At 42.9% G+C, this 21546-nt stretch overlaps 1 protein-coding gene across 3 annotated transcripts; it reads right to left on the bottom strand.

Annotated features, from left to right (window-relative positions):
* Positions 1–9687: 9687 nt before the first annotated feature.
* On the bottom strand, positions 9688–14125 carry SOX17 (SRY-box transcription factor 17). Of its 3 annotated transcripts, XR_009154561.1 has the most exons (5): positions 13662–14125; positions 11737–12586; positions 10371–10454; positions 10206–10257; positions 9688–9941 (listed from the first exon to the last, which is right to left on the bottom strand). XR_009154561.1 is itself a non-coding variant. In XM_058178130.1 (4 exons), the coding sequence occupies exons 1-3, from the start codon at positions 13957–13959 to the stop codon at positions 10418–10420; spliced, it is 1185 nt and encodes a 394-aa protein (XP_058034113.1). In that variant the 5' UTR covers positions 13960–14125; the 3' UTR covers positions 9688–9941; positions 10371–10417. The 3 variants fall into 3 exon arrangements, 2 of the variants coding, with proteins under 2 accessions (XP_058034113.1, XP_058034114.1); XM_058178130.1 differs by lacking the exon at positions 10206–10257; XM_058178131.1 differs by lacking the exons at positions 10206–10257; positions 10371–10454.
* Positions 14126–21546: the final 7421 nt, after the last annotated feature.

Here is a 21546-nt window from a genome sequence, read left to right on the forward strand (position 1 = left end):
AAACTTAATTTTTCCTATTTCTGATGTTGCTAAATTAAAATTCCTTTCCTTTTTTCTATAAAAAACCTAATTGAAATAATTAGATATGACTCACCCATTTTGCTTTATTTTACAGACAAAAATAATCCATAGCACCACATCCATAACAAGGATGTGGTGCTGGCCTAGAAACCAGGAGACTGTGTGAGTTCTAGTCCCACTTTAAACATGAAAGTCAGCTGGGTGACTTCAAACCAGTCCATCTTTCTCAACCCAAGCCACCTCACAAGCTTCTGGGGAAAATAGGAGAATGGAGAAATATTACATTTGTTTGCTCGCTCAACTTAATTATAAAGATGGAATAAAACAATAAAAAATGGTGGCAATCAAAGTTCTATCATTTTTTATGCAACTCAAAACAAACAAAAAACTCAAGCTGAGCTTTCCATAGTTACCATATTGACTTTTCTGACTACATCCTATAGACCAGGGGTGTCCAAACTTGGTCCCTTTAAGACTTTTGGACTTCAACTCCCAGAGTCCCTCAGCCAGCAAAGCTGGCTGAGGAACTCTGGGAGTTGAAGTCCAAAAGTCTTAAAGGGACCAAGTTTGGACACCCCTGCTATAGACATTCCTGAAAGTAGAAGGACGGATAAAAGTCTGAAGGTGAATTGCACTAAATTGCTTTCCTTCTTTAAAAAACAAAAACATATTGCATATAAATGAAAACAGCATTGTGTTCCTATCATCACTTATACATTCTTTATAATAACAAAGAAAGATATGTTTCCAATAAAATACTACGGTCTGGTTCATGGCAGTTTTAATTTTTTTTTTCTCCTGCCTTTATTATTTGTCCCGGTGTCTGGAGGCCGTACGGGTCTGGATGGGGAGAAACAGGCTCAAGCTCAATCCCGCCAAGACAGAGTGGCTGTGGATGCCGGCATCCCGGTACAGTCAGCTAAATCCGCGGCTGACCATCGGTGGCGAGTCATTGGCCCCGATGGAAAGGGTTCGCAACTTAGGCGTCCTCCTGGATGAACGGCTGTCTCTAGAAGATCATTTGACGGCCGTCTCCAGGAGAGCGTTCTACCAGGTTCGCCTGGTACGCCAGTTGCGCCCCTTTCCGGACCGGGATGCCCTATGCACGGTCACTCACGCACTCGTGACCTCTCGCCTGGATTACTGCAATGCTCTCTACATGGGGCTCCCCTTGAAGGGCATCCGGAGGCTACAGTTAGTCCAGAATGCGGCTGCGCGGGTGATAGATGGAGCCCCTCGTGGCTCCCGCATAACACCCATCCTGCGCAGGCTGCACTGGCTGCCTGTGGCCTTCCGGGTGCGCTTCAAGGTTTTGGTGACCACCTTTAAAGCGCTCCATGGCATTGGGCCGGGTTATTTACGGGACCGCCTACTGCTACCGAATACCTCCCACCGACCCGTGCGCTCTCATAGAGAGGGTCTCCTCAGGGTGCCGTCAGCGAGGCAATGTCGTTTGGCGACGCTCAGGGGAAGAGCCTTCTCTGTGGGGGCTCCCACCCTTTGGAACGAACTACCCCCCGGACTCCGTCAGCTTCCGGACCTTCGGACCTTCCGCCGCGGGCTTAAAACATACTTATTTAATTGTGCAGGACTGAGCTAGATTTTAAATTTGGTTTTAATTGGGTTTTAATTGGATGTTTTAATTAACGGGCTTTTTGAATAAGTTTTTTAACTGTTTTTATACTGTATTTATATGTTTTTAAATGCCTGTAAACCGCCCTGAGTCCTTCGGGAGATAGGGCGGTATATAAATATGATTAAATAAATAAATAAATAAATAAATAAATAACTCAAAGCAGAGGACATACCTAATACTCCTTCCTCTTCCAATTTGCTTCACAATAAGAACAGGTGAGATGAGTTGGGCTGAGAAAGAATGACTGGCTCACAGACACCCACCCAGTTTACATTCCTAAGGCAGAACTAGAACTCAGTCTCCTGGTTTCCAGAGGTCTGCCACCAGTTCACTGCACGCACATGTGCAGTGCATGCCAAACATGTGTTTTGCATGCATGTGCACCACAGGTGCTACCGTGCAGCACGGAAAAAGGAGGCTTAAGAAGGTAAGTAGAGCCACTGCGGGGGGGCGGGGGGGGGAGACAGGTGTGCCGCACGATTTATATTTCCTGCTTTCTAGCGAATATAAATCGCGCAGCACAGCTGATCATCGAAAATACCAGTTTGGAAGAAATGGTAGCATTTTTTTTAACTACCGGTTCACCCAAACTAGTAGCTCTTATTACTACTGGTTCACCCGAACCAGTGCAAACCGGTACCATTTCACTCCTGATATATATATATACATTTGTCTTTCTCTTCCAATGCTTCTAGGATTTTACATTTGTTTCAGAGATCCAATTATCATTCTTCCAGGTGTGGTCAATTCTAATAGCACTAAAGATATATTTGAATACTTGCAATATAACCTGAAAGTATACTTCTCACTCTTTTTTAAGCTTTTCTATCAAGTTGGTTTGCCATTGACTTCTTCCAAGGTGTCTTTTGACTTCTTAGTCTAGACCAGGGGTCTCCAAACTTGGTCCCTTTAAGACTTGTGGACTTCAACTCCCAGAGTTCCCAGAGCAAAGCTGGCTGAGGAACTCTGGGAGTTGAAATCCACAAGTCTTAAAGGGACCAAGTTTGGACACCCCTGTGTTAAAGGGACCAAGGTTGGAGACCCCTGGTCTAGACTACATCCTTGTGTCTCTCTAGCAGAATCACAATGTTTAATTGAGTTTTCCCTTGCTTATCTTCTGAACCCTGACAAGATCAACCAGAGGCTATCACCTGTTGAGGAAGAAATCATAGTATTGTAAGTTATTTCATCTGAATTAATGGTGAATCAAATAAAGTCTTGTCTATCTTTGCCCTGTCTACTTTTATTTGCCCTGTATATCATTATCTTTGCCCTGTCTACTTTTTATAAGATGAGCAAAAAGCCCACATTTATTTCTTATTCCTAGATATAGGAATATTTCTTATTCCTATATTTACTTATAGGTGAGGTCAAAAATGAAGTGGCTCAGTTTTTCTTTTTAAGGGTAACTTATGCTTTAAACGTAGATGCAATTCTGAGTAAGTATGTACCTGATTAGGGAACTAATTATCAGGAATATGATAGATTGGACTATAATAAATTTAAGATTTGGAAGACAAGAAAATTACAGTTCTCACAAAATTACAGCTCTTGTGGAATTAACAGTACTCCTTTCATTTGTATAATCAAACAGGATATTCATTTGGAATCAAAACTAATCTTATTTTTAATTTCAGGAAAACCCAAAATATCAGCAGGTCCAACTACTTATGTTATCATGTAGCCATGATGTGCTGAATTTTAATCTCTCTCTCTCTCTCTCTTTCTCTCTCTCTGTGTGTGTGTGTGTGTGTGTGTGTGTTGCGTATGGTATTTGCCCCATGGCTCATCCTGCTTTGCATTTTAAAACTTTAATGGTCAATAATTATAACCTGAGGTTGGATTAGCCTGACCTCTGCTAATAAGTAAACTATTCTCCCCCCACAAAAAAACACCCCAAGATCTTCATAAGCTTCCTTAAGTGCTTTAGCCCCTGAGCCAGTCAAGCTCTGAACTATCAACAACTTTTCTGTTTCTTCAATTTACACCTGTTAAATCAAGATTAGCCAATACTGGATTAAAGAAATGAAACACTGGAACAGTCTAAAGTTCTTTAATGGATTGTTAGTCTTGATGGATAGCAACAAATATTCTTATTATTCACCTTGTGCTGTTTTACAATTTGTTTAATGATATATTTTTAAAGACACATTATTTTCTTGCATAATGTTAGGGTCTTACATTGCAAATCTAATAATGTAACAAGCAATAACTTTAGGATAATTTAAAAGACAGCGGCACAAATTACTGAATACAGTAATTTGGTTGAGGTTTGTTTCTCTGAGTTTTTTGTTTTGATTGATTGATGATTGATTTTTTAGGGAAGAAGCTTCTTTTGTTTTGTTTAATGCTTTGTTGTCTTTTTTTTTTATACTCCTGGCAACTACCTGGAATAGTTCCTGCAATTTTTCTTGGCAAGGTTTTGAAAATGGTTTGCTATTGCCTGCTCCAGAGGTGGGTTTCAGCAGGTTCTGACCAGTTCTAGAGAACTGGTAGCAGAAGTTTTGAGTAGTTCGGAGAACCGGTAGTAAAAATTCTGACTGGCCCCACCCCCATCTATTCTCTGCCTCCCAAGTCCCCCATCAGAAGGAAATGGGGATTTTGCAGTAAATTTCCCTGGATTGGAGAGGGAATGGAGATTTTACAGTATCCTTCCCTGCCACACCCACAAGCCACGCCCACCAAGCCACACCACGCCCACCAAGCCACACCCACAGAACCAGTAGTAAAGAATTTTGAAACCTACCACTGGCCTGCTCCTTAAGGCTGAAAGAGAATGACTGGCTCATGGTCACTCAGCTGGCCTAAGGCAGAACTAAGACTCACAGTCTACAAGTTTCTAGCCACAGACCTTAATCATTACACCAGACTGGTTGTCTGAAGAGTTGGCTACCTATCTAAAATTATCTGCAATCTTGCAATGCTTCACCTGTATCCAAGGCTAAAAACTGTAGAAATTCTGTTGAAGTACATTTAAGTGTCATTATATAAATAGTACTGTATTGCTTTTCGTATTAAACAGGAGGAATAGAGGATGAAGTAGGGAAAACAAAATATGAGGCAAACATGACTGTTCTATGAGACTATACAAAATAATAAATAAAAGTAAGAAATTACAAAAGATAAAAGGTTAAATTCAGTTCAGGAGCCAAAACCTCTGGTAAGAAGTGTAGGATGTTGATAAGAACATTACTGAATTTTTAAAAAATATAGGAAGAGCAACATTGGCCTAGCCAAAGATTCATTTCATTCAGAATTCTGCTTCCACAGGGGTTCTGCAGATACTCGTGGAAAGCCACAACCAAACAAAAATAGAGAAACTCTTTCCTGTTTAATTCTCCTGTGAACAACTTTCAGAGAAGACAGTAAGGACCTATATAGCATTGCACTATTCCATTTTAGGAGGAATTCCCTTATTATTTTCACTCATTCTTTCAAAAAGTTATTTCCCCATTTACCAAGTAGCTTTCAAATCTAAAACAGGCTGATCAAAATCCCATTAAACACATCCAGTATTTAGAGAATAACTTCAAGGAAGAAAATAAAATAACTCTGTATTCAGGATTTTCAATACCTTAAGTTACTCATGGGAAAGGATTATTTGTATGGCCGGGTAAGAAAATTATCCTTTTTTAGGACAAGATATTAGAATGTTTATGCCATGAATGCAAACATTATATCCTATTATCTGTGAGAACAGAAGAACAGTTACTTTTTTTTTCAACATCAATCCTTAGATTACAAAATTACATAGTCAACAGTAGCAAATCCTTGATTGCTCATGTGCTACATAGCTATTACAGTTGCCATAACTTACTTCTCTGACTACAGTCTTTCAAAGGTTTTGTTGTCATGGTAAAGAATACACTAATATTCATAGAATTTTTTTAAAAAATCTGATTTTATTTTGCTTGAGTCTTTTGTTGAGTCTCTTAACATTCATTTCTCTTTTCAAAGATACAAACTACATTCTATTTCTTCACAAGAAGAAATATCAACCATCACTTTTCCTCCTACTCCCCCTTCTCGCAAATGTTTTTTTTCCTAAAACAAAAATATGATCAAAATGTCTGATTGATTGATTCTAAGCAAACATAATAATTACCTTATTATTTGGCTGAACATATATATTTGTGGTTGTATTATATACATCATTTCCAATGCGACATGTCCCAATACATAAGCTGTTCAACGTTACTCACTAAATTGCAAGGAAACAATTTACAAGGCAATTAGAACTAAAAACATAACATGCTAAGCTAACCAACTGGACAGTTAAGTCATTAATTATAGAGGTCTGTGTTATAAAAACACAGCACATAATTATTGAGAAAGACTTAAAGTGTTTTTATCCACTTTCTCACCAATTAGGTAAGATCCACTTACTTGGCCTAAAGAACAAAAAAGTGTAAGTATGTATCCATAGGATTAGTCTCATTTTGTAGTGCCTTTAATCTAGCTTGATGGGCTGGAAATTAAAAAGACCATTACGTGTCTTATATCTAAAGTAAATAAACAAAACACAGGCAATTCTCCAAATGTGAATAAGATACTGGGCAATAGAAATTATTTACATTGTTTTTATATATGAGCAGAGATATAGATATTGTGGAGTCAAAATTATATCTTAGAAATATGCTTCGTATATATACACTTTTTTCATCTTATCAATGTGTATACATTGTATGTAATAATAATGCTAAAGGTTGCCTTTTAACAACTGGTTTGTTTTTTAGATTGAATTTAAGATTGAATTTAATTTAAAAAATTTAAGATTAAGACCAAATTTAAGATTTAATTTAATTCAATTTTTAAAATTTAAGATTTTTAAGAGATAAATTTAGTACCTCATATTTATACAAATCTTAAAATATCCAAATCTTAAAATATCCCCCAGTGCTGGGGAAGAACAGGTTTCAGCTTTACCCTACCAAGACTGAACGGCTCTGGGTTTAATAATTCCTGGATCTATTAATATTTTCTATCTTTGGTTCTAGATGGGGTTGTGCTACTCCAAAGAGAATTTATGCATAATCTGGTTGTCTTTCTGGACTCATAGTTGAAGAGAAGGAACAGCCATGGCTGAGTGGGTTTTGTATAACTTTACGTTTCTTCTATGGAGATTCTCAGTCATCCAGGTCATAGTTGTCCCAAAGGTGCTTTTTCAAGAGGCAAATAGACTTTCTGTTTTTTCTTTGAAGACGTTTCACTTCTCATCCAAGAAGCTTCTTCAGAAAAGGGAAACATTTTAAAAGAAAAACCAGAAAGTCCAGTGGCCTCTTGAAAAAGCACCTTTGGGTTTACTCTCCTTCATTTCTCTAATCCTTTCCTGAACCATGAGGCACTGCTCGTGTCACTCACACCTTCATCATCTCCTGAGAGAATCACTGTACTACATGCCACGTGAGACTACCCTCATTATCTGGAAGCTGTAACTGGATTCAGAATGCAGCATCATGGGTGGTCATGAATACCATCTTGGTATACTCAAGTTACAATTTTGTTTCACAAGCTGACAGGTGCTTCCATTTGAAATTCAAGGTACTTCTTCTCATCTGTAGCATGAAGCCAGGTTATTTGTGGGACTGCTTCTCCCTAGTTCTTTCTACTCAATAGAATGTAAATGCTGGAACAGAAGGAGGGAGAGAAGACTTTAACAGCTAGTACCTTCCTGTTTACTTATTCGGGGCAGTCTCCATTTTGAGTTTTGACCATTTAAGGTCAGGAATACATCACTTTGTGGTAGGGTCTCCATCTTAATTCCTTAAAATCATTTACGTAGCAAATTGACACCATTCTTAGATAAGAATTTGGTACCTGTGTAAGACATGAATAAGAATTAAGCATACTCAGTGGCACCAGCTTGGCAAGCAAGCCAGCTGGAATCAGGAGCACTCCATTACCCTGCAATGTTCTGTTACAATTTCAGAGTGTTTTGGCTCTTGCATTTCCATTTTTATGGCCATACTTTAAAGCAGAGGTCCTCAAACCTGGCAGCTTTAAGACTTGTGGACTTCAACTCCACAATGCTGGCTGGGGAATTCTCAGAGTTGCAGTCCACAAGTCTTAAAGCTGCCAGGTTTGAAGACCTCTGCTTTAAAGAATGGCACACAACTGGATATCCTCTAGCTCAGGGGTGTCAAACTTGCTGCATCATGTGATGTATCATAACTTATTTTCCCTTCATTAAACCGGGCGTGGGTGTGGCCAGTGTGTGACTCATCCAGCCTGCAGGCTGCGAGTTTGACAGCCCTGCTCTAGTTGGTTTAGATTACAACACCCATAAAGCTTGAGAGCATGTCTAATAGTTAGGAGATGTAGTCCAAAATATTTGAAATGCCTATCTCTGCTTTAATCTATTCAAGAAGCAAAAGCCAGAAGATAATTAAATGTTAATTTTAGTGGTCAGAATGATTTCAATAAGTATGGTACCATAGTTAATGTATCTATTTGAGTGATAGATCTACCAACAGGCTAAGATGATCAGCAAGCATATTTTTTGTTCCTCTCATAGAGCATGCATACACCAAAAAAGGAAACAGATGCATTTGATATATTGAGACTAGAACTGCAACTCCCTGGATGATGAGCAGATGGCAGCAAAGCATTTTCTTACTACTTTCCAGTCCTCTAGTGGGCATCTGGATTTTGGAGTCCAGATCTAGAGAAGGTCCATAAGTGCTTAAGAAAATTGGAATTTTAAGTGATTTAAATTAAGGTTTGAAATATAGAGAATTCATATGTCTGTAAGTAAAATTGTGGACTGGTTTAGAGACGTTCTGCTTCTATGGCTGAAAATTTAGATTTGCTTTAGTCAAACCAAACTTGCCTTGAAATTCACACCATGGATCCTTCCCTTTCTTTGAAAAAAACAAAACAAAACCACTGCTGTAATAGAAGGTAACAGGATGAGATAATATGGCTGCATCTTATCCAGCCTTCTCCCAGACAGGCTTCAGATACAGTGGACCTATGACTAAGGAAGCATGCACCCCAATTGCATTACACAGCAGACCTTCCCAGCACATTGACTTTAATAGGCATTTTCTTCCGATTAAACGAATATAGAACTGAATGACAGGTAAAACACAGCCAGTATGATTCTATTCAAATGTACACATTTACAGTTTACATCATCCCCATATATTCCCTTGACTGGCATTTGCTTTGTTCCCATGTTTAAAGCAGATTTATTCTGGAAAATAACTGGCTTTTCCTGCTTAATCCAACACAAGCCATGGTGGGTAAATTTTATGACACTTTCACGTTTTCCAGAAGTCTGTGTGAAAGTTACCAACTCAATTTAGAATAACTATTGACAAGATTCCTTGGGAACAGATGTGTATTTCAGTATATTCGTCAGCAAATTCATGTTCTCAAAACGTTCTCCTGCTGCCCATTTACAAACAATCCAGTGAGGAAAATACTTGATTTTATTGTAATTGTGCCATTTTCATACCAAGTTGTTATGTTGATATAGGAAAGAGGGAGTCTAGTTAATAAAGGTACTTTCCTTTAATTGGAAACATGTCTGAACTCTGCTGAAGATGTGATTCCCAAAAAGGTTTGAATAAGCAATAAGCTATATGTTTTATTTCCATATACAATAAGGCTCACCTTGTTGTACAGTACAGCCTAATGAAACAATATTTTCTGGGATATTAAACCCTAGAGTGATTTATAGGGGGATATTTTAATTTTTTGCTTAATATAATATTTGAAGCCAACTAATTGCAATCTGACTCTTCATGCTGTCGTATTAGTCTTGAAATCAAAGAATCATATAAACCTACAAAGGAAGACTTTCAGGGAAATGGCTATTCATATTTTAGGGAGTAATTCCTCAATTTAGATCCAAAAGATCAGGATTCAAATTCAGAGGGGGAATGAGAGAGGGGGGAAAGGAAGAGGAAGGAGGGGCATTTGGGATGGAATATCAAATCCTCCAGATATCCTTGGGGGAAATACGCATAAAATGGGATTGATTAGAGCTTTTTCCAATACTAAAATAAAAGACAAGACACTTGGAATTGAAAAAGTTAATCATGTTTATTACAAAATTTAAATCCTGATCAATGGAACATACTCCTGAGTAAGTCTTCATACCCAGGTTACAGGCAACAAGATGGGAAATCACTTATCTGCATATCCATAAGTTTACTACACAAATATTGTATAATCTCAGTCTTGCTCTTTGAGGGATTGTGTTACCAGGATTTATTTGTTTGCTGCAAGGTAGACTCCAACTCATATCCATCACAATACATTCTAGCTGCCTTGTTTTCTACGTTGAAAGAAAAGGAAATTTGTATCATGTCCGTACTTTTTTTACAAAGGGTTACAGATATGGGCCAAAATCAGAAAATGTCTGTACTTTTAATAGCAAGTATATATAGTGCTGATGCCAAAAGGTACAAGATAAGAGGATATCAATATAAAAGGCTCTTGCCCATCCCTTCCTCTGACACATGATCCAGTTTTTTTTATGACTGCTATCAATTTAGGATGGCTCGATTTGCTTGTTTTCTGCTGAAGGATACTCTCTTACCAAATTATCAACAGCATTTTCATTTGGTTCAGTTGACCATACTCTGCCCGACCTGAGGGCAACAAGATTTTCTACATATTAGCCTCTCCATATATATATTTTTCGTGATAATCTTTTTAAATTTTTGGCACATTTATTTTTGCATCAATTGCAACAATTCATTACCTGATTAGAGCTGCAAAAAGTCAAGAAACCAGGTTTTCTCTTGGTTGCTATCCCAATTTTTGCTGATTCTTGGATCTGGTAGTCCTAAATTGATGATATTAAGTGTGAACAATTCAGCTTAAGGTGAGAGCCAAGCAGTAGTACAGTGGTCAAACACTCCAACTTGCACCCATTTACTGCACTCCTAAATGACTCAGGATTGTAATCTCCTTAGATACTGAAGTCAAAGACTTTTTTGAAGGGAGCACGGTATACAAATTCTATTTCTTGGACTAGAACGGAGAAACAGCACATTTAATTATATTCATTTAATTTGCTCAAATTAATACTAATAATAGGCATTAAACATCAGATTTAAAACATACCTTCTAAGGCTAAGGAGACTTTGGCAGACTATGAACCTTTGGAGAATATCCTAGGGATCGGATTGTGAGAGAAGGTGACTCTTTATTTAAACTAACTTTCCCAACACCTACTATCAGTTGGTGACACTTACTAGAAAGAAGCATGTTCAAACACTAGATCTTAGCCAGGCAAAAGCATTCATGTTTTCTCCTCTGATTATCTTTGGGATCCTTTCAGTATTTACTGCTTGGAATGCTTTCCGGGTAAGAGAATGAGGCCAAAGGTTTGAAAACTATTAGATTGAAAATCCCAACGGAGTTTGTCAGGACTCACTTCACACTAGAGTATTATGGAATCTACCTCCTGACCCCACCCATGTAATCGGCCTCCCCCAAGCAAACTGGCCCAGGGAAACTAGGACAGATGTTGTGGGGTCTCTTTTATGGGGAAGCCATTCCAGGAGCTCAGCTGGGACCTCTAGTTTCAAGATTACCCAGCCACATTAAGACCCACCATGACTAATTTGGATTTTATGAGAATATTGTATTGCGATGCGCAAAGCAAGATTGTAAAGTTGTGTGTGCAAAGTTAGCGGGGGTTATTCAACCATTCATGGCATGTTATTTTCTGAGGTAACGAAGTCTCTGAAGAATGAGACAACTCCCCAACACCCTGCTGTAAAAACCACCTGAAGATTTTTTGGGGGCGGGGTTTGTTTGTTCATTGCCAAGCTGTTCCAAGTCAAACTTTAATCTGGGTGCTTTAAGTCAAAGCCCAACCCATTCTGTACAAAAACTGAACAAGGCAAGCTATGCCTGTTTTCCCCTCCAAGTGAGCCTCCTGCGAGAAGAAGCCTCGCGAACCCTGGACGTGCCGGTTTTCAGACACTCGGGAGATCCTTCCCTCTTTCAGTTTCCATAAACGGCCATTAGAGAAGCGCAGTCAATAAATTACAATAAATAGTATTTAGCGGGGTCCACCTGCCCCGCCCTCATCGCCCGCCTGGAGACGTTGGACTCACAACTCGGGATACGTTCCGGCCCCGCCTGCGGCCGCGCAGTAATAGGCAGCGGCGTTAGCCTCCGGGCCTTCGTGGCTCGCATAGGAGAGCCCCAGGTCGCCCGGGCGGCAGGCGAAGGGCAGGTACTGCTCAAACTCGGCGCGGTCCACATCTGCCAGCAAGTCCACGTCGTGAGCGGGCAGCTGCTCAAGCCCCGCGGGGGCCTCCGCTCGGCGACGGGGTGGCTGTTGCTGTGCGTGGTCCGGGGCGGGCGAGGAAGGGTAGGAGGCCAAGGGCACAGGGAAGCGACTACGGAAAAGACTGACGCCGACATTGGGGCTACCGCCGTTGTTACCGTGGCCGCCGGCAGGGAGGCCGTTGCACGGATACTCGGACCCGGGCGGCGTCGGGTAGCCGTAGGGGCCCAGCAGGCAGCCGCCTTCCTCAGGGTGGGGCGGCGGGAAGAACACAGGTTCTGCGCAGGCGCCCCCCTGGGATTCGGGCTCCGGCGTAGGCAGGCTGTAGTTCCCAAAATGGGTGCCCAAAGCCGACAGCGGGAGCGGCGCGCAGTCCCGGTAATGGAAGCTCCCGCCGGCGTAATTCGGCTGCTCTGCGTAAGAAAGGCCGAGCCCCTCGCAGCTGCCTCCATTTCCCGCCTCTCCGGGCAGGCCCAACTGGTGATGCTGAACTGGGAGGAAGCCGCTCCCACCGTCCACTGCGCCGTCGTTGCGTTTAAGGCGCTTGACTTGCTTCCTGCGCCGCGGCCGGTACTTGTAGTGGGGGTGGTCCCGCATATGCTGCAACCGCAGCCGCTCCGCCTCCTCTACGAAAGGGCGCTTCTCCTCCTGGGTCAGCGCCCGCCACGACTGTCCTGTTCAAGGCAAAGGAGAAATCGGGAGTTTAAGCCGTGTGAGCGGAAACTGATGGCCAAGCTGTGGCTGGGCTCGGGGGGGGTGGGGGGGACAGAATCCAGTTCACTGCTTGTGGCTTTTCCATCCACACCCACCTTTCTTTGGGAAGTAAGTGGTTTATGGCAGGGGTTTCCAACCTTGGCAACTTTAAGCCTGGAGGACTTCAACTCCCAGCGTTGAAGTCCGCCAGGCTTAAAGTTGCCAAGGTTGGAGACCCCTGGTTTATGGCACGACTAGTGGTTAAAACTTGTGGCCGCCTCTTCTGCGGAGGAAGTGATCGCGGCTCGTGCTGTTTTCGTCTAGAATTAGGTCCCGTCTCGATCCCGCCCAGCTGCGGCCGCAGTATGGGGAAAGTACGCGAAAAACACAAGGAAGAGGCTATCAAAGAAAGGCCAATAACCGCAAGGCGTCATTGTTTATAGAAACTTTCCTGAACTACATTTTGAATTCGTGGCAGTAAACTAATAAACCGTTTTCTGGAATCACCCCGATTGTCATTGCACCGCTAGGAGAGCAGTGACCAGCAATGGCCGGGTGCAGCTGGAGTTAGAGTCTTTCATTCGCCCCGTTCTCGTGCTTCGAATGGCCAGTCCCTTCGATTAACCAGCTGCAGGGCAATGAATCTTACATCTTTAGCGGAGTATGAGAAAGCTGGCTATTGGGAGAGTGAGCCAATTTCCAGAAGATTTAAAGAGTTTTCCCAAAAGCTTGCTGAACGAATCAACGTCGTCGATTCAGAGAATTCGAGTCCCCTGGACTAGCATCGGATTGCGCAACACTCTTTAAAAAATCACAAACGAGTCTACTGGGTCACGAGCTGGTGCTTTAGTTCCTTTACAAAAGTTCCCGTAGTCTTATTTCCGAAGACAACGGGGTGTTTATTCCGCGACGGGCCGGCACATAGAAAAAAAATATTTGGATGGCATATAAATACTGCGCAATATTTGGATGGCACATAGAAAAATAATAGTGCGCAGTATTTCTCAGCCTCCTTTCCCAGCGATCTCCCGCTCCACCGACGCCTATTGGACTTACCCAGCATCTTGCTAAGCTCCGCGTTGTGCAGATCCGGATTCTGCTGCGCTAGCCGCTTGCGTTCGTCCTTCGCCCAGACCATGAAAGCATTCATGGGACGTCGAATGCGGGTCTCCCCTTTGGCCCGGCCCGAGGCTCCCTGCTGTACTTGATCGGCCGCCGCTTCGCCTTTGCCTTTGCCATCGGTTAAGGGGCTCAGCGATTCTGCCCACTGACACTGCATCATAAGGGGAGGGAGAGAGGACCGTCCTTGCGCCTGGTCGTCGCTACTGGCGTATCCAGCATCGGGGCTGCTCATTTCCACAGAGCTCCACCGGCCCGGCCAGTGTCGGCCCCTCTGGGTGCCTCCAGAAGGCGAGCAGCCGAGCGAGTTAGTAGTTCTTGCGCCTCGCCGTTCGGTGCAAATAGAGCTTGGAAGCGCCTCTGATGCAAGCCTGGAGCTCCGACAGTCCTTGAGTAGCTGGCGGCTGTCACCGCGCGGCTCCGTTTAAACTGAGCAACAGCCAATCGGACGGCGTGGGTGTGGCCAGAGAGTCTGAGCGGGCGAGGAGAGGACCAGTTTTATCTGCAATTCACCTGTATGGGATTGAGCCAGAAATAACCTTTCTCACCGAGGAGTGGATTTTTCCATGACCTGAGTCTACGTGGAAGTAAATTCCATTGAGCTCAATGGGATCTACTTTCAAGTAAGTAAGGGACTCGAAAATGACTTATTAGAGTTGACAAAAGAAAAGGGAAAATGAAAAGTTTATCCATGAAAATATGTATGTTTGTTCGTGTTAGATAGTTTGCTTCTACGAGCACGGAGGGAAGATTAAGCACTTTCGACCTCTTTCGACCGTTTCCTGTCTGTTGGACCGAGTTTCCCAGACAGGATATGTTATAACAAATACCATATAAGCAATACTATTTTAAGAACTGGCTTATGGACTGGACTAATTACTTTTTAAATATTGCTGTCTTTATAAATATGGCGGTCGCATTTAATAATTTGTATGTTGTTAGTATGCATATTCATATTTTGGAATATTCTCATAGGCTAAATATGGCAATTACTGTAAACTAATTTGCTATGGTAATTATTCCATTTGTAAAAGTCTTGATTTAATTTGTTTGCTTCTTTAATTGTTAACTCTGATTATTCCAGCACAGGAATTCGTTCTAGGTTGAAGCAAGTCTAAACAAGCAAGATGGCGTGATGCCTTGTCACAATTAACACAAAGTGAAAGGGGTTTTAGGAGATGCATTTACTTTTAACATACCCTGGAAAAGCTGTTGGAACTGACTTGTCCGGATATAGTAAATCTGATGTCGAAAAAAGTGAAAATACTTTAAACAACTGGAAGTAACTGATACAGCTTCTATGTTCTTCCATGCGATTTCAGCTTTAGCCGTGCCTTTTACATTGGTAGAACGTTCTATTAAAATAGCTATACTGTGAACCTCATGTATTATTTATCTACATACGATGTTTGAATTGCGATATGATAACTGAACAATTCACTTTGATTTACATCATAACATTTACTGCTAAGTATATTCGTCTACTCCTTATTTTACCTAGCAACTGAAGGTTGCCATTCTAAACATATTTAATAGGGCAGCCCCAGTGCAATTTATTCACAGATAAAGATACATCAGAATACACTTTGGGACTCCAGGTCGTACCATTATCATAGGAACAGGTAGCTTTCCAGATAGCTTTAGAAGAGTTATTGTTTTTTGTTTTTGTTTTTTTGCTGGCATTTGATTCTGATTCCTTGATGTCAGCTGGGTTCCTATAGAATATTATTAATCCTTGGGGCCCACGGGAAGTTGTAATCCTAATCTTAACTCCAAATTCACGTTTGTTGCTGTGGAAAGTGGATTAGCGTCGCTGGAACATCGGCTACAATCGTCAAATGACTCTACAACCATGAGTATAAAGTAAATGAACTAAAACCCTGAAACTGAAAATACTGTGTTTTTTTTATTTTGCAAATTTTTCATTGTAACGTGTGTGCTGCTGGAACCTAACTCCTGTGCAAATAGATTGGTGCTGAGATCTTACTTTTCGGAACGATTAGATCCCCCTGCCCCTTGGTTTAAAGTTTCCCCTCAAACCATAAAAGTGAAATGATGGTTTTGAAAACGAAGACTTCCCTCTTCGCTATCCTTTAAGTCTCCCTTCCTTTGCTGCCTCTTCAATAGTGCGAAGCGTCCTTGGAATCTTCTAATCCTTACAATCACAAGAAAGCCTGTTGCAGCTGCCTCAGGGAAGAGCAGAACCGTTTGAAAGTAGCTACGACTCTCGCAGCAGCTACGGAGGAAATGGCCTGATCGCGCCAATCTGGCACAAGCGATTGCGCCCGAATTGCTAGAGATCAGCAGCCCCGAATCATAACTTTCCACAGAAAAGCCGCGATTCAGACCGGCCTGTGTTCGGGTCCCCCCCAAGGGCTGCGTTCCCACACCCCCTTCTCATTTCTAATGAAGACCATGGGGCGGGAGGGGGGGGGCTTTCCTACAGCGCGTTTAAGTTTTTACTTCATGGTTGTTAGCGGCTTCGCAAAGTCAGTGCAATCGGGCTTTTCGTTAGGTTATGGGGGGCCCCTCCCGAAGTTACCTCAAAATGTAGAAAACTGACCTATTTGCCCTCCCTCCCCCCACCACTTCTATCGCGCGGAACGAAGACGGCAGATGAGCCTCGCGCCTGGGGATTCCAATAGTGGATTTGCAGCCCAAATCCGAAAGTCGAGGTTTTTGTATTTGCCGGTTTGCGGCGGTTTCTGGCAAGGGACTTTATTCCAAGCGGGTCTAGCTTCAGAGAGGATCTTCTGACCATCCCTTCAAGCCCTGGCGGCAAAACCGGTGACTTTCGCCTGCCGAGCCACCGCCTCTGTGCAGCTTTGCACCTGTATTTTATTCTAAGGAGCAGCCGAGGACGTCCGGTAAATGCGGCGTTTGCATTTCGTTGCTCCTAGAGAGAAAAAGGTTGGGCTTTGCAATTCGGGCAGGAACACTAAACCGGTAATCGCAAAGAATCGGCATCTTTGGCAGGACCCTTTGTCAGGACCCTCGGTCCTATAAAATCACGGAGGTCGTTTGCTTCTAATGTTTCAGTGCTCTGAATCTCGAATAAACTAGCATGAGAGGGTCGCAAAAGTGGTTTTTCCAAAAGGCAACCGGACTTTCTTGGGTTTTTCCTTGAAAACGTTTCGCTTCTCATCCAAGAAGCTTACTCAGTTCCATAGACATTTAGCATGAAAATGAACAGTTATCGGGCAGACTCTCAATAACTACCATTGGGAACAGAAAATGGGAGTCAAAAAAGTCAAGATAGCATCCGTGGACAAGTACAATAGAAACCCATTCCTCTTCTTTTTTTTATATGAATCTTGCTTGCGACACAAATAAAAAAACGGGGGGCAGAGGAAATCTCGGGGTTTCGACTGTGCGCCAGTTACCATCATTTTGATATTTTTAAGAACCCTGCTTCGCCCTCGTTGCTCCGGGGACGAACCCATTGATCCCAGGCTAGGTGTCTCATGTAAATTTGAAATCAGAGGCATCGAAACTTTATTGACAACCCCAGGGTTTTTTTATTAAACACGTAATCAATAATTAATTGAAATAGATCATGTGGGCATTAATGTCCCCACCACTTTTGCTGTGCTCTACCCTGCTTTTCCTCTGTTCACAGGTTAAGTCTACTGCATCTCCGACCCGTATGTGCAAGACCTTCCTAACGAAATATAGTTATATGATACCTTAATCAATCAATCAGAATAGATCTGGAAGGCACATAGGAGGTCTTCTAGTCCAACCCCGGCTCAAGCGGGAGACTCTACATTTCAGACAGCTGGCTGTCCAGTCTTTTCTTAACCCCACCCCAGTGATGAAGCACCTACAACTTCTGACGGTGCAAATTGTTCCACTGGTTAATTGTCCTCACTGTTAGGAAGTTTCTCCTTAATTCCAGCTTGCTTCTCTCCTTGATTAGTTTCCATCCATTGTTTCTTGTCTTGCCTTCTGGTGCTTTGGAAAATAAGTTGACCCCCTCAAATATTGGAATACTGCTATCATGTCATCATCCCTAGTCCTTTTCTCTAGACTAGCCATACCCAATTCCTGCAACCGTTCTTCTTGGGATGTTCTTTCATATGTTTCTTTTTATTCTACTTTGTATATTCTAAGTAAAGAAGGGACCGTGTACCCCCTTCTTTCCTCTCCCCTAAAGCCTCCTGGCCGGACGCCTTGCCTGTAGAAAGAATTCCCCGGCCAGACTGGGGTGTTTAATTGAGGGATTAGAATAACCTTGTGTCGGAATGGTGTCCATAGGTTCAGTTCGTGCATTTTAAAAAAAATCCAAAACCCTCGAAAGTTCGAGCATCAAGGTAGCATTAGCAGGACCCCCTCCCTCCCTCCCCCCACCACTTCTATCGCGCGGAACGAAGACGGCAGATGAGCCTCGCGCCTGGGGATTCCAATAGTGGATTTGCAGCCCAAATCCGAAAGTCGAGGTTTTTGTATTTGCCGGTTTGCGGCGGTTTCTGGCAAGGGACTTTATTCCAAGCGGGTCTAGCTTCAGAGAGGATCTTCTGACCATCCCTTCAAGCCCTGGCGGCAAAACCGGTGACTTTCGCCTGCCGAGCCACCGCCTCTGTGCAGCTTTGCACCTGTATTTTATTCTAAGGAGCAGCCGAGGACGTCCGGTAAATGCGGCGTTTGCATTTCGTTGCTCCTAGAGAGAAAAAGGTTGGGCTTTGCAATTCGGGCAGGAACACTAAACCGGTAATCGCAAAGAATCGGCATCTTTGGCAGGACCCTTTGTCAGGACCCTCGGTCCTATAAAATCACGGAGGTCGTTTGCTTCTAATGTTTCAGTGCTCTGAATCTCGAATAAACTAGCATGAGAGGGTCGCAAAAGTGGTTTTTCCAAAAGGCAACCGGACTTTCTTGGGTTTTTCCTTGAAAACGTTTCGCTTCTCATCCAAGAAGCTTACTCAGTTCCATAGACATTTAGCATGAAAATGAACAGTTATCGGGCAGACTCTCAATAACTACCATTGGGAACAGAAAATGGGAGTCAAAAAAGTCAAGATAGCATCCGTGGACAAGTACAATAGAAACCCATTCCTCTTCTTTTTTTTATATGAATCTTGCTTGCGACACAAATAAAAAAACGGGGGGCAGAGGAAATCTCGGGGTTTCGACTGTGCGCCAGTTACCATCATTTTGATATTTTTAAGAACCCTGCTTCGCCCTCGTTGCTCCGGGGACGAACCCATTGATCCCAGGCTAGGTGTCTCATGTAAATTTGAAATCAGAGGCATCGAAACTTTATTGACAACCCCAGGGTTTTTTTATTAAACACGTAATCAATAATTAATTGAAATAGATCATGTGGGCATTAATGTCCCCACCACTTTTGCTGTGCTCTACCCTGCTTTTCCTCTGTTCACAGGTTAAGTCTACTGCATCTCCGACCCGTATGTGCAAGACCTTCCTAACGAAATATAGTTATATGATACCTTAATCAATCAATCAGAATAGATCTGGAAGGCACATAGGAGGTCTTCTAGTCCAACCCCGGCTCAAGCGGGAGACTCTACATTTCAGACAGCTGGCTGTCCAGTCTTTTCTTAACCCCACCCCAGTGATGAAGCACCTACAACTTCTGACGGTGCAAATTGTTCCACTGGTTAATTGTCCTCACTGTTAGGAAGTTTCTCCTTAATTCCAGCTTGCTTCTCTCCTTGATTAGTTTCCATCCATTGTTTCTTGTCTTGCCTTCTGGTGCTTTGGAAAATAAGTTGACCCCCTCAAATATTGGAATACTGCTATCATGTCATCATCCCTAGTCCTTTTCTCTAGACTAGCCATACCCAATTCCTGCAACCGTTCTTCTTGGGATGTTCTTTCATATGTTTCTTTTTATTCTACTTTGTATATTCTAAGTAAAGAAGGGACCGTGTACCCCCTTCTTTCCTCTCCCCTAAAGCCTCCTGGCCGGACGCCTTGCCTGTAGAAAGAATTCCCCGGCCAGACTGGGGTGTTTAATTGAGGGATTAGAATAACCTTGTGTCGGAATGGTGTCCATAGGTTCAGTTCGTGCATTTTAAAAAAAATCCAAAACCCTCGAAAGTTCGAGCATCAAGGTAGCATTAGCAGGACCCGCTCCCTCCCTCCCCTCCTCTTCTTCCTCCGAGAGACTTCAATTCGAAGTGAGCACCGGCCTTGGCCTTTTCACACCGAAGTCCCGCTTCTCAAGTGGCGGGTTGGAACTGGGGAGAGGCGAGAACCCCGAGCAGGCGCTGCCTTTCTGCTCCTTCTGTTTTTCTTTTGCTTTTCCCTTCCAACCGCTTTTCCAAGCGTGGCGTGGGGTTTGGGAACTGGGGACGGGACGGACGGAATGCGGTTCTCTCGGCAGCGTTATCAGAGGCGGCCACAAATGCCACATGAAACGCAGCAAACATCCGGCGCGCTTCCTGAGAGCCGCCGCTAGTTCTCAAGACAAGCGAGAGAAAAAAGAGGGAGGGCTCCAGGGGGGCAATGGGTGGAGGCGCCCAGATCTCAGGAGACCGACGATCGCACACACACACACACGCACACACGCACACGGAGGGAGAATTCAGCGACGCAGAGATGCAGACACGCTCCTATTGTTCGTGGGCGCCTTTGCAGACTTAGCTTTGCTCTCATTTCTCCGCCCGGGAATTTTAAGTGGGAGAGTTGAAATTACACACGCACACCTTACGCCAGCGTTTTAAATCTGCACCACTACCCCCCACATATACGTACGTACGCCCGATAGAAGGCTGAACCTTAAGGCAAACTAAGAACTGGAGGAGAGAGGAGTGGAATGGTCTGAAAGTTTCCTTTTGGAAAATGCCGTCAACTAATTGCACTCCTGGGCGCTGCCCTGTAGAACTGGCTTTGTGCGCAAGCTGCGCCACAATGATTTGGGTGCAGCTTGTTCCAAAAATATCCTATTAGAGGCAATAGGGTCCCTTCCCCGGGGGGAACTTTCTGTTTGGCTCCAGTGCCCTTCTGTTGACTGGCAAGGCTTGCCTTTCCCGCACCTGTCCTTGGATCGTTTCTTTGACACCCACCTGGAAAGCGGAAATAGCGAAGACAACAACTGTGCCTTGATCGGAGTCCCTTGTGGGGGGAGGGTGTTGTCATTCCTTTTCAAAGCAACTCTATTAAAAGTGCTTTCAGAAACATGAAAAGCGTGAATGACCCAAAGGGATCCTGTAACCTGAAGCAACGAAGGGGTATTACGAATCCTGCTTCCCTTATCTTTAGCCATAAAACATTTTTCTTTCCACTTATCCAATCTCTTTCCACTTATGACTGAATGACTGTAACTTTGTTGCTGGTAATCCTTATGATTTATATTGATATATTGACCATCATTTGTGTTGTAAATGTTGTACCTTGATGAAGGTATCTTTTCTTTTATGTGCACTGAGAGCATATGCACCAAGACAAATTCCTTGTGTGTCCAATCACACTTGGCCAATTAAAAAAAGAAATTCTAAATTCTAAATTCTAAAATTTCTCTTTTTTTTTCAGACTCGAAAAAGCTCAGGATCTCTTGAACTGTATTCGGTCAGAGCGTTCTACTCTGTTTTTTTAAAATGTAAAAGTAAAAAAAAGACTTTTTCTTCTATTGAGCCCAAGTCTGTTTTACAACTGCAGCATTGCCGCTATTGTTGCACAAGTGACATTTTGGTAGTGATTGCAAGAGCTTCACGCTTCTTTCAACGACTTGCTCTAAGCTATGTGAGGTTTTCAACATTGTTTCTCCCAGTTCTGGGTTTCTTTCCTTATAACTTTGGGGTTTAGGTTTCCAGAGTACCTTTTCTCCAACATCTACACTTGAAAAGAGGATTTCAGG

The sequence above is a fragment of the Ahaetulla prasina genome, chromosome 3 (genome assembly GCF_028640845.1).
Source record: "Ahaetulla prasina isolate Xishuangbanna chromosome 3, ASM2864084v1, whole genome shotgun sequence".
Lineage (NCBI taxonomy): Eukaryota > Metazoa > Chordata > Lepidosauria > Squamata > Colubridae > Ahaetulla > Ahaetulla prasina.

What these genes read in the sequence shown, in the direction of transcription:
- SOX17 (XM_058178130.1), bottom strand. Translation starts at nt 13,959, where the DNA reads ATGAGCAGCCCCGATGCTGGATACGCCAGTAGCGACGACCAGGCGCAA. An exon ending in GGAGCTTAGCAAGATGCTGG is followed by an intron (nt 12,587 to 13,661) that starts GTAAGTCCAATA and finishes TGCCTTGAACAG; the next exon opens with GACAGTCGTGGCGGGCGCTG. An exon ending in GCCGGAACGTATCCCGAGTT is followed by an intron (nt 10,455 to 11,736) that starts GTGAGTCCAACG and finishes TCATCAATTTAG; the next exon opens with GACTACCAGATCCAAGAATC.